The sequence below is a fragment of the Chenopodium album genome, chromosome 17, assembly GCF_948465745.1.
Source record: "Chenopodium album chromosome 17, dcCheAlbu1.1, whole genome shotgun sequence".
NCBI lineage: Eukaryota > Viridiplantae > Streptophyta > Magnoliopsida > Caryophyllales > Amaranthaceae > Chenopodium > Chenopodium album.
The window spans coordinates 35,123,827-35,136,428 of record NC_137850.1 but is presented as its reverse complement, the minus strand read 5'-3'; the positions used below and the strand labels follow the sequence as shown (position 1 = coordinate 35,136,428).

Genomic DNA, 12,602 nt, shown 5'->3' with positions numbered 1-12,602 from the left:
AGAATTTGGAGCAAACAAATAGGGATAGAATGAATAGCATCCACAATAGCTAGCTACATGTACATGTAGCTAAAGGTTGCTACACATTATTATTTCTCAAGCTACATGATTTAAGCAACAACCTCTACACTGGCAAGCTACTTCTTTTGTAATTTTATTATGTCCCACATGAATGACATGATGACATAAAATACATATGTAAAATATATTAAACAATAAATATAATAGCATTGGGTGGAGTGAAACTACATAGCTCTATATAGTTTAGCTTAGCTACAAAAGGTTGTAGCTCCACAATGGGTAGCATCTAGCTAGCAATTATTTAGAAATTGCTAGCAAATCCTTATGTACAACCATTGTAGTTGCTTTAAGGCCTCATTTTGGTTGACACAGGAAATAAATTCCCATTGAAAAATTCTAAATATTGGGAAATTACTTCCTTTAATTTATAGAGATTCCTTGGAATTAAACATATGTGTGTTGTTATGTGGGAATTTGTAAATCTTAGGAATTGTGAATGACTTTGGATAAAAGAGTTAAAGGTTCCTTAGTTTTGATAAATACTCTCTTTGTCCCAAAATAACTGACAGTCTGACACAATCAACCTTTAAACACATGTCGATGCATTAGTTTAACCTTACTCTTATATAATTAAATATTATGAAAATTAAAAGTTATATAATGAAACTTTATATTTATACTTATCTAACAACATGTTTTATGACAAAATATGTTTTTATTATGTTTGTAAAAACTATAGCCAAAGTTAATATATGAATAGTGAAAAAAAGTCCAATGGAACGGGGGTGAGAATCGATCCCAGAATCTTCTGGAATCAGGAGGGAAACTTCTAACCACTTAAGCTATCTCTCACTTTCATGTTCTTCCCCATTTTAAAAGGCCTTGAGGTCAGACACTTTAAAAGTGAAGGGAAAAAATAAGGGATCCCTACCTTTAAAAGATTTCTAGTGAGGACTGAACTCCCAAACCTCAACTTGATATAATATATGAATAGTGAAAAAAAGTCCAATGGAACGGGGGTGAGAATCGATCCCAGAATCTTCTGGAATCAGGAGGGAAACTTCTAACCACTTAAGCTATCTCTCACTTTCATGTTCTTCCCCATTTTAAAAGGCCTTGAGGTCAGACACTTTAAAAGTGAAGGGAAAAAATAAGGGATCCCTACCTTTAAAAGATTTCTAGTGAGGACTGAACTCCCAAACCTCAACTTGATATAAGTATATAGGTAACGCCGTTGCCGGGGATCGAACCCGGGTCACCCGCGTGACAGGCGGGAATACTTACCACTATACTACAACGACTTTGTTGATTTTAATTATAGTAGCATTAGTTTATTACAACATTAGTATCTGTACATGAGAATACTTATTTTTTTTCCTTTTTTTTTTTTGGAAGGAAGTAAAGGGAGTGGTTGATGTCAATATCGACAATATGTCATCTTGTGATAAGTTGGCAATTTGTCGGTGCAATACAATTGCCGAAAAAGGTAATGATTTTCCCAACGATCCCGCCATTATGCCGGCAAATTCCATTAAACTGTAGTATGGACGGGCTATACCGCTATATACTATCTCTTTGTGTCTCAGTTTTGCTTTTGTATTATTACATATTCTCCCCGTTTTTAAATAATTAACACAGTTAAATTTGACACACGTTATAATGCACTATTTTGACCTTAGATATGTTTCTTCCATTTTTATTTTCTTGACTAACATTCTTAAAATAGAAATGTCATATTACTTGACCTATACTATATTTGATAAGCTTTTGGTAGATACATTCTCTAAATTACCCTCGTATGCACATGAGGACAACTTTTGGGGATTATAAGGTAAGCCATGTGCAACAAACAAGTAGGGGTGTTTATGAGACGCGAACTACTCGAATTCGACTCGGTCAAAACTCGACTCGAGTGAGCTCAACTCGAGCTCGCTCGAAATGTTAATGAGTCGATCGAGTTCCTTTATATAATGACTCAAAAGCTCGTGAGAAGCTAGAATTCCTTTATATAATATTACATTCACTAAAATTAGAATATTTTGATTAAAAAAAAACCATTTTTTACATTAATAATTAATAAATCAAACATTATTATCTATGTACTCATATCATCATATATATATATATATATATATATATATATATATATATATATATATATATATATATATATTTCTCAAATGACAAAATTAAAGAGAATGAAGAGATGTTACACTAAATAAAGAGTTCTACTAAGACGGATTAAATTGCAAGCTACTCAAGATCGATTCGGTCAAAGCTCAACTCGGTCAAATTTAGTCAAAGCTCGACTCGATTAAGCTCAACTCGATATGTTAACAAGTCGAGTCGAGCTACCCCAAACTCGAACTCGACTTGCATCATAAGCTCCCTACAAATAAGTGTCACAAATTACTATTTCTCTCCTCTCCTTAAATATTGTGCCAAATACTATGAGTCAAGTGAATAGAATTAGAAGAAGTATATAATTAAATATTCATATAAAATAAGTTGATATTATGAAACTTTATATTAATATCTAACAATATATTTCATGATAAAATTTGTGTTTATATGTACATTATTAAAAAGTATGGTCAAACTTAGTATATAAATACTAGTGGTAAAAAGTCACTACTCGCGTCAAGTTTGAAGCGGTGGAGTGTGAGCTATGCCCAATATGATATGCAAATTAGTTATGATTTTGATTGTAAAAGTTATGTTATTTTCTCTGGATCTCTAGTTTACAAATCTTTATTATTGTTGTAGATGTCGTATGACTATTTATTAATGATAATATTTTTCTTGTTGTAATAGTGGTAAAAAATCAAACGTGTCAAATATTAAAAAACAGAGGAAGTATTGTTTTGATCAATAATATTTATGCTTTCAACCGGTCAATCTTATTAAAATTTTGCACTAGTCAAATTTCATTTCTTTTCTACTCCAAAGGCTCAAACACCTCTCTTTTGCTCCTCTCAACTCAGCATTTAGTCAATGGTTTTTTGTTAAGATATAAGATATACTCAATACTCATAGAGTCATAGGCACATGTGAAGTTACAATAATAGATATGTTTTGTTAGCTTAGCTGTCGAATTAATTGAAAAACTCTTTTGATGATCAAGATAATATATAAGAAAATGGTGAACCCTAGAGAGCAATTTATAAACTTCTTCATTTTTATTAGTAAATTAGGTATGAAATAATTTCCGACTTGCCCCCTTTTCACAACCGAAGAAGTAGACATCTATGATTTAAGTAAGCATTACTATCATTTATTTTTCAAAAAATATTTAAAATAAAAAAATATTTCAAGTGTTAAAGGGTGCCCATGGATCCATTAGAAATTTATACATGAAACCATAGTAATTAAAATTTGTCATTAGTTGTGTTTTACACACACATACACAATACATTTGTTTCTAAAAGTTGAACTCACTATTCATGTGGTCAAATAACTTAATATTGACCATATTCTAGGATTTATTTATAATCCACAATAGAAAATAATTAATATATGATACTATGAGAGATCTTGTTAATGTTATCTTAATGCAAATGTTCACAATTTTAATTACACCTACATTAGTATATATAATTAAAGATATAAATCGACAGGGACACACATTATGTACCATGCATGCAAATAAAAGCTAAGCGAATTGAATTATTAATTAGGAATGGAGGGTTTTATAAATCTTGATGGTAGATTTAATTTGTGTAGAATGAATAAGAAAAAGATAATGTATGTTGATGGAATCAATGGAATCAATATGTGGTGATGAGCAAACCTATGTACTCTTATAGCCTTTGAGGTATCCTTGGTTTTGATTAATGAAATTGGACCATTTAAATTCAATATTCTTATCTATCTACATACATAATGAAAGCTCTAGCTTTCTATAAAGAACCCTTTGCCCTCTTGGCCTGGAAGACTTTAAACGATAACAATTTATTATTGTATGTACAATCTCACCCCCTCCAACAACAAAAAAAATGATATATAAATTTGTATATACGGAGTACTTAACTAATGTTCAATATATATATATATATATATATATATATATATATATATATATATATATATATATTTTCAAAGTACAAAACACATACTAATATTAGTAATTAATTAATAATATAGAGTAATTAACTATGTGAACCAAGCAAATTTCACAAAAATAATATTTTTAAACATAGAATCTAAACTGACAATAAAGAATTAAGAAAACTATTAAACTAATAAGTCCATGCCACATTCTATTAATTCAAAGCTTTGCCTTAATTTGTGATTGAAAATTCCACTCATGCATTTATAGTTAATGGTTTTTTTTTGTTCACTTATCTTAAACAAGGGTTATAATTTCGTGAATTGAATTTTTTTAAAAGGATATAGTTTTATTGGATTCTCCATATTTGAGTTTATTATCTACGTAAAATTTTCCTTAAGAAACTTTCTTATTTAATGAATTATAGGGGTACAAATGAAAATAGTGGATGATGACAAGTTTAACTTAGCCTGTTTAACACCTTTTGGTACAGAGTAAATATGGGAAAACCATAGTCCTTGTGAGGTTTTTCCGTATGTATTGATGGATAAATTATCAATTTAATGACACCTTAACGGGTTTTTTTTTTTAAAAAGGAAGAAACTACAACCCAATGGCATGGAGGCACGACCATATTTTATCTACTATTAGCTTGTAGCAAACCAATAACAACCAACATCTAGCTTAGTTATCTATACAGAGTAACAGAGTTGGTATCAAAACTAAGGATTGAATCTCATTTATATCAATACTCCATTTTGGTAAGTGTTGTAATTAAGTTTGATAGTAAATTTGTGAGTGAATTTTCTGAAGAAAAACTTATTGTCATCATTAGGGGTGAGCAAAAATTCCGGGTATCCGGAATTGGAATTGGAATCGGTTAGGAACCGGCGGGTCCGGATCTACAATTGGACCCGGTGGTTCTAATTCCGGGTAATAAATTTAGGAACTGGTTGCAACCGGTTCCAATTCCAATTCCCAATTTTTTGGACCCGGAACTGGTTGGGTACCCGGTTATCCAATATATATTAAACTAAATATACTTTTTTCTTAAAAAAATATGTTAAATGTATCTAGTTAGTAAAATAAAAAAAACATATTATTAATATCTAACCTAAATAAAATAGCTTCATGCAACCATGCATATATAAATATAAGTATTAAACGCTAAAAATGAAAATGGATCAAAATAAGTATTAAATTTGTATTAAAATTTAATAATTATGTACATAAGTGGATACCCGGAACCGGACCCGGTACCCGACGGTTTCAATTCCAATTCCTAAAATTTAGGACCTGGTGGTTCCAATTCCAATTCCAAATTGTAGGACCCGGTACCAACCAATTCTGAATCCGATTCCTAAAAATTTGACCGGATACCCGATTTGCTCACCCCTAAATACAAAAGCCAAACTGAGACACAAAGAGATACTCATCATCAAATGGTATGTAATGTGAATCCATCTCCACTATATGTACCTCAATTTCTTCATAAAATTTTATTATTACCGTCTATTGTCATTCATTATTATAATCATCATTATGTTATAAGTCCTAACAAAAATTTATGATTTAGAATTTGTGAGTAAATTAATGTATATAGACTTGGAAATTTACACAAAAAACTCATTATCATTCTCGCAATTTATAATAGCTAATCAATTCATTTGCATATAACTCTCCCTACACCAAAACAACCAATTCAATACTTATAAAGTAATCGATCAAGCCACAACTTTGTGTAACGTTGCACATTATTCTACCGTTTGATCTAACAACCTTATAGTCATCGCCTCATTGGTCATTCGTCTATACCACAAACATTCCTTTACAAGTCACATGATATATAACAAATGATCATGCTACAAATTTTGAAGCAACTAATACTATAAATTGCCATACAACGACCATATTTATGTGCTCAAGTTTTAGGTAGAATATACGGTGAATAATAGCTTATAGATCAATTTATGATGAATGCGATATCGAAGGTACCTATTAGATCATGTTCACATTTATTGAACTGAGCTGAACTGAACTGATTGGAGCTGAACTGAACTGAACTGAACTGATTGGAGCTGAACTGATTGGAGCTGAACTGAACTGAACTGAACTGAATTGAGCTGAAATGAATAGTTTATGATAGAGGGAAATTAGGAGCTGAACTGAACTGAACTTAACTAAACTGATTGGAGCTGAACTGAACTGATTAGAGCTGAACTGAACTGAAATTAAGTAAATGTGAACAGACCCTTAGTCTATTACCTAGTTTTTGCCTTGAAAAAATATAGCAATTAGTTTTGTTGGTAGTGTAGTTGTTTTTGAGTGCATATATTTTAACTCTTTTGTCTTTATTGTTTGGACCTCACGATTTAATGTTAGAATATCTTCAACATTTGTTGGTGATTTAAAGTATAACGTTATTAATGTTAGAATATTCTCGACATTTGGCCATACAATTGAGTTGTAGTATTATTGATTGAGATTTTGCATGAACAAGTGGAGAAAGTGCGGCATACAAATGGATATGTTTACTCAAGTGTGGTCGTATGGAGTAATATAAGAAGTATTGATGATATGCCGTCGTACTTCTTTTGAATTGTAACATTTCTCATTTTACGCTCATTATTACAGTTAACATTTACCTATCAGTCCGTAATAACTTAGCAGAAATTTAGACATATAAATTTACTTGCAGATTTTTTAAAAATAGAATTTACTTGCATTGCAGATTAATACTACTAATAATTAATAAAACATTGATATATTAATCGCATAGAAAGATATAATACATGCATCACCATACTACGAGTCTACGAGTATAAGCTATGTCCGACAAATTTCATGCAAAGCACAAAGCTTATACTCTTTAAGTCACTATGTACATGCAACTTCACTGACAAATTCCACGCATATTATGACAAACTCATTTCCAAAACTTACATGCATATTATGACAAACTTACATTCAATCACAAACTTCCATTCATATGCCTAACGTAATCATCAATTAAATAATACTGTATAATATTTCCGTTTATATTTGATCTTAACATTTGGCTAGGTTTAGATCACCTTATTTTAAAACCTTATTTCATACCAAATCAGAAAAAATAAGTTTTGAACATACTTTATAGTTTATGTGTGTTTTCTATATTAACCTTAATGTTAAATATATTAATTTTGTAATGAAAAATTTATAAAAATTATATATTTGGAAAATACTCGTTAAAAAAAATCTAATAAGATCTCATTTGATATATTTTTCTTTACATGAACGTACATATAAAGTTAGAGTTCAGTCAAATTAGATTATATGACCAAATCAGAAAAAACAAGTTTAGATCAAATCAATAAATAAGCAAAAATAAGGTGAACTAAAATATTTTAAAGTATTGTGTTATTTTGACTGATATATAGTTTTAGTTATTTAATTGCCTTTATTATATTGAGATTGATGTGAAATAATTGAATTACAAAACTAGAGATACTAAATATTAATGGTTAAAGTTGTACATTGAAGACCACATATGTAAAACACCCATGAGAAGATAAAAAAGAACGGAGGAATTACATTTTATGGGGTAAGAGGTAATATAAGGTAGGAGGAAATACGAGTAAAACTATTAGGCCATATGATATGATATGTATAGCTAATGGGCCGATGATAGGTTACGAGCCCTAATCTTTCTAGGTTGTATATATACCTGTGTATATGCTAATACAAACAGACACACTATTCTCTCTAAACACTCTATTATTGACATGGTATCGGAGCCGAAACAACGCTAAAACCCTAACATTCTAATTTTTTTTTATCATCTTCTCTATTTCTTTTTCTGACTCTTTCTCTTCTACTCATCAATGGTGGATGACACGAAAATTGACCCTACCTCTCCCTATTACCTCGGTGCTGGTGACCAGCCGGGGAATCAGATTACCAATGTCATCCTCAAGGGTGAATACTTCCTTGCTTGGTCTCGTGCTATCTCCCTGTCATTGAAATCAAGGCGCAAGTTTGGGTTCATTGACGGTACTATCGCTAAACCTTCTGATTCTACTAAATTACTTGATTGGGACACTGTGAATTCTATGCTCATCTCTTGGATTCTGCGCACTATCGAACCCAAAATTGCGACTTCCGTCCCTTACTTTGAGGAGGCTAGGAAATTGTGGGTCTATTTGGAGAAGAGGTATTGCGAGGCCAGTGGTCCTCGTCTCCAACAATTGCGAACAACCATTGCTAATTGCAGGCAATCGAAGGCTATGTCAGTTGAGGATTATTATACAACATTGATGGGTTATTTTGATGATTTGTTGCGTCTCAAGCCCCCTCATGGTTGTGAATGCGGCAAGTGTACGTGTAACGTTGCCGAGAAATATGAGTCGGACAGGGAGGAAGAAAAATTACACCAATTCTTGATTGGTATTGATGATGATAAGTATGCTCTTGTCCGTACAAACCTCCTTTCTCAGCAGCCCCCGACGACCTTAGACCGTGCTTATCAAGCGTTCCTTCAAGAGGAACGTTCTCGAGGGATTGCTCAAGGGAAGACAACAATGGAGAGGGCCGAGACTCATGTATTTGCTCTTCAAGGAGATGGTCGTCGCTCCTTCCAACCTTCTCCACGCACTGACAAATCAAAGCTCTTTTGTACTCACTGCAAGCGCTCAGGTCATGAAACTTCTGGTTGCTTTCTCCTCCACGGCTACCCTGATTGGTGGCTCGAAAAATACGCTCAGGTCATGCCCCTGCTTCACATGGCAGCAAACCTGCCCCTGTTTCTCATACTGCTGCTGCCTCTGCTTCGCCACAAGGGGCTGCTACCGTGGAGTCCACCAAGCCACGGCCTCGAGCTAACTCCGTGGGCAGTGTACTTGGGGCTTCTTCTGGGCCTTCCCAAGACACTCTCGCTGCTTTATCTGATCTCAAACCCGAACATGTTCGACTGCTCTTGAATATGGTGAATAACCAACAACAAGATAAGATGACCAGTGAGCCCCTTTCTTTGTCTTGGATAGTGGATACCAGAGCCTCTCATCATGTTACCGGTGATGATTCTTGTTTGATGGATGTGCAATCTATATCTCCTTGTCCTGTGGGTCTCCCGGATGGTGCCCATGCTATGGCTACGAAGGAGGGGCGAGTATACTTGACAGATGGAATAATTCTTACAAATGTTTTATTTGTGCCAACATTAACTTGCAATTTAATATCGGTGTCTAAAATGATTGATGATTCCCATTGTTTTGTCCAATTCAATGACTCTTTATGTGCTATATAGGACCAACACTCGGGGAGCCTGATTGGAGCCGGTGAACGGATAGATGGACTATACTACTTCCGGTGCATTCCAAAAGCATGTGCGGTGACAAATCCAGAGGTTTCTACGTTTGAGTTGTGGCATCGTCGTATGGGCCATCCGTCGAACAGCATTGTCAAGCTAGTGCCCGCTATTAGTGGTAGTTCTAGTAATTCTTTGAATAAAGCTTGTACTGTTTGCCCGCAAGCTAAACAATCACGGGATAGTTTTCCTATTAGTGATAGTAGAGCTACTCGTATTTTTGAATTGATACATTGTGATTTATGGGGGTCGTATAAGACACCTTCTACCTGTGGTGCACACTATTTTTTGACTATTGTGGATGATTATTCGAGAGGTGTTTGGGTTTATTTATTGAATGCCAAAACTGAAGTTTATTCTTCTTTTTGCTCTTTCTTTGCTATGATTAAAAATCAATTTGATGTTTCTGTGAAATATGTGCGGAGTGATAATGGTACAGAATTCAAACCCATGCTCCCTTATTTTGATGCACATGGCATACTCTTTCAAACCTCTTGTGTTGGTACTCCACAACAAAATGGGCGGGTAGAGCGCAAACACCAACATATCCTAAATGTTAGCCGGGCTTTGATGTTTCAGGGTAATTTGCCAATATCTTTTTGGGGGGAGTGTGTTCTTGGGGCGGTTTATTTAATTAACCGTACTCCATCCCGTTTGTTAAACAATATAACCCCATATGAACTTCTTTTTGTAAACAACCTAACTTTGATGTTTTAAAGGTGTTTGGTTGTCTCTGTTTTGCTCACAATCAAAAAGCCAAAGGTGATAAATTTGCACCTAGAAGTAGACGGTGTGTTTTCTTGGGATATCCTCATGGGAAAAAGGGTTGGAAGGTGTATGATTTAGAGACGGGTGAAATTTTTGTGTCACGGGATGTTAAGTTTCATGAAAATGAATTTCCATTTATGCTTAGTGACGCCTCGAATGATTCTCATGTTGGTACCGAAAGAGATTTTGCCTTTTTGGATGATCTTGAGCATGTTCTCGCCCTTGGTGACACATCGCTTCAGCATGGCACGCACGAGAGCAGCCCCGAGCAGCCTTCTACTACTGCTCCAGCTGCCTCGGGGACTGCCGCTTCTGGTATGGCTGCTGCCAACAGCAGCGTGGGCTCTTCTGCTGCCTCGGGGTCTGCTGGCAGTGAGGTCCGCACCCCCCCCTCCCCCGCGGCTGGCAGTGCAGACCGCAGCCACACCGCGGCTGGCACTGAAGACCGCAACCACATCGTGGAGAATTCTGCCGAGGGGGGCAGTCCTTTGGCAACTACGGATTCTTCTCCTCTTGATTTGGGACGTGATCAGCGTCCTAGGCATCCTCCGAATTGGCACAAGGATTTTGTCGCACATGCTATTTCTAGTCCATCTATTTCCTCCCGTTCATCGTCTACTCCATGCTCCTCAGGTACTCCCTATCCTTTAGCACATTTTGTGAATTGTGATAAATTTTCTATGCGACATCGTGTTTTCATTGCAGCTGTGGATACTGTGATAGAGCCCCGTAATTTCAAGGAGGCTATGAAGGATATAGGGTGGAGAGAGGCAATGCAAAAAGAAATATCTGCGTTAGAAAATAATCAAACATGGGTAATGGAGAAATTACCTCCGGGAAAGAAAGCTCTTGGGTGCCGATGGGTTTACAAGGTCAAGCTCAATTCTGATGGCTCTGTTGAGAGGTTGAAAGCTCGTCTTGTTATTTTTGGTAACCATCAGGTCGAGGGTATTGATTATAATGAGACGTTTGCTCCCGTTGCTAAAATGACCACTGTTCGGGTTGTTCTTGCTGTTGCTGCTGCGAAAAATTGGGAATTGCACCAAATGGATGTTCACAATGCTTTCCTCCACGGCGATCTTGATGAGGAGGTCTATATGACACCCCCGCCCGGATTTCATGGTTCCCAACCAGGTTTGGTGTGTCGTCTTCGCAAGTCTTTGTATGGTCTTCGGCAGGCACCTCGTTGTTGGTTCTCTAAATTGGCTACCTCTCTGAAAAGGTACGGTTTTGTACAATCGTACTCTGATTACTCTCTATTTACTCTGCACTCTGGGTCTATTCAACTTACTGTTCTGGTGTATGTTGATGATTTGATAATTTCGGGAAATAATTCTTCTGCAATTTCTTCATTCAAGTCATATTTGAGTGACTGCTTTCACATGAAAGATCTGGGTGTTTTGAAGTATTTTCTTGGTATTGAGGTTGCACGAAGTCCGGAGGGCATATTCTTATGTCAACGGAAATATACACTTAATATTATTGCTGAGTCTGGTCTACTTGGGGCACGCCCGGCAGGTACTCCAATTGAGCAGAATCATACTCTGGCGAAATCAGCATCTCCTTTTATCTCTGATCCAGAAATGTATCGGCGGCTTGTGGGTCGTTTGATTTATTTGGCTTTTACTAGACCTGATCTGGCTTATGCGGTGCATATTTTATCTCAATTTATGCAACAACCGCGACAGGACCATTGGGAGGCGGCTCTCCGAACAATGCGATACTTGAAGGGATGTCCGGGTCAGGGAATCCTTTTGAGTTACGATTGTGATTTGCATATTACAGGCTGGTGTGATTCGGACTGGGCAGGTTGTCCCCTGTCGCGCCGATCTATCTCTGGCTGGTTGGTGTTTCTTGGTGCTTCCCCTATTTCTTGGAAGACCAAGAAGCAGGACACTGTGGCCAAGTCTTCTTCAGAGGCCGAATTCCGCTCAATGTCTAAACTTACTGATGAGTTGAAATGGTTGAAAGCTCTTCTTCTGAGTTTGGGTGTCTCACATCCCCGCGCAATGAGTTTGTTTTGTGATAATCAATCTGCATTGTATATTGCGCAGAATCCGATTTTCCATGAGCGTACCAAGCATATTGAGGTGGATTGCTATTATCTTCGTGATGCGATTCAGGATGATATCATTAGTCCGTCGTATGTGAAGACAACGGACCAATTAGCGGATATATTCACCAAGGCTTTGAGTAAAAGTCAATTCATGTATTTACTTGGCAAGTTGGACATTTGTGATTTGCATGCTCCAACTTGAGGGGGGGTATTAGGCCATATGATATGATATGTATAGCTAATGGGCCGATGATAGGTTACGAGCCCTAATCTTTCTAGGTTGTATATATACCTGTGTATATGCTAATACAAACAGACACACTATTCTCTCTAAACACTCTATTATTGACAAAAACTAATGGGTT

At 35.7% G+C, this 12,602-nt stretch overlaps 1 protein-coding gene and 1 non-coding gene across 2 annotated transcripts; one reads left to right on the top strand and one right to left on the bottom strand.

Moving 5' to 3' along the window:
• Window positions 1–1,250: 1,250 nt before the first annotated feature.
• On the bottom strand, window positions 1,251–1,322 carry TRNAD-GUC (transfer RNA aspartic acid (anticodon GUC)). Its single transcript has one exon. It is a non-coding gene; the product is annotated as a tRNA-Asp (tRNA).
• Window positions 1,323–7,932: 6,610 nt separating this feature from the next.
• LOC145588871 (uncharacterized) lies at window positions 7,933–11,430 on the top strand. The gene is made up of 6 exons (XM_081645467.1): window positions 7,933–8,789; window positions 8,837–9,215; window positions 9,354–9,566; window positions 10,133–10,814; window positions 10,887–11,182; window positions 11,404–11,430. Exons 1-6 carry the CDS (start codon window positions 7,933–7,935, stop codon window positions 11,428–11,430), a joined length of 2,454 nt encoding a protein of 817 aa, XP_081501593.1.
• Window positions 11,431–12,602: the final 1,172 nt, after the last annotated feature.

Bases quoted from the DNA above. Each gene is read 5' to 3' on its own strand.
- LOC145588871 (XM_081645467.1), top strand. From the start codon at position 7,933: ATGGTGGATGACACGAAAATTGACCCTACCTCTCCCTATTACCTCGGT. The intron at 8,790-8,836 runs GTGGCTCGAAAA...TTCACATGGCAG, and splicing joins CTCCACGGCTACCCTGATTG to CAAACCTGCCCCTGTTTCTC. The intron at 11,183-11,403 runs GTTGTTCTTGCT...CTCTCTGAAAAG, and splicing joins CTAAAATGACCACTGTTCGG to GTACGGTTTTGTACAATCGT.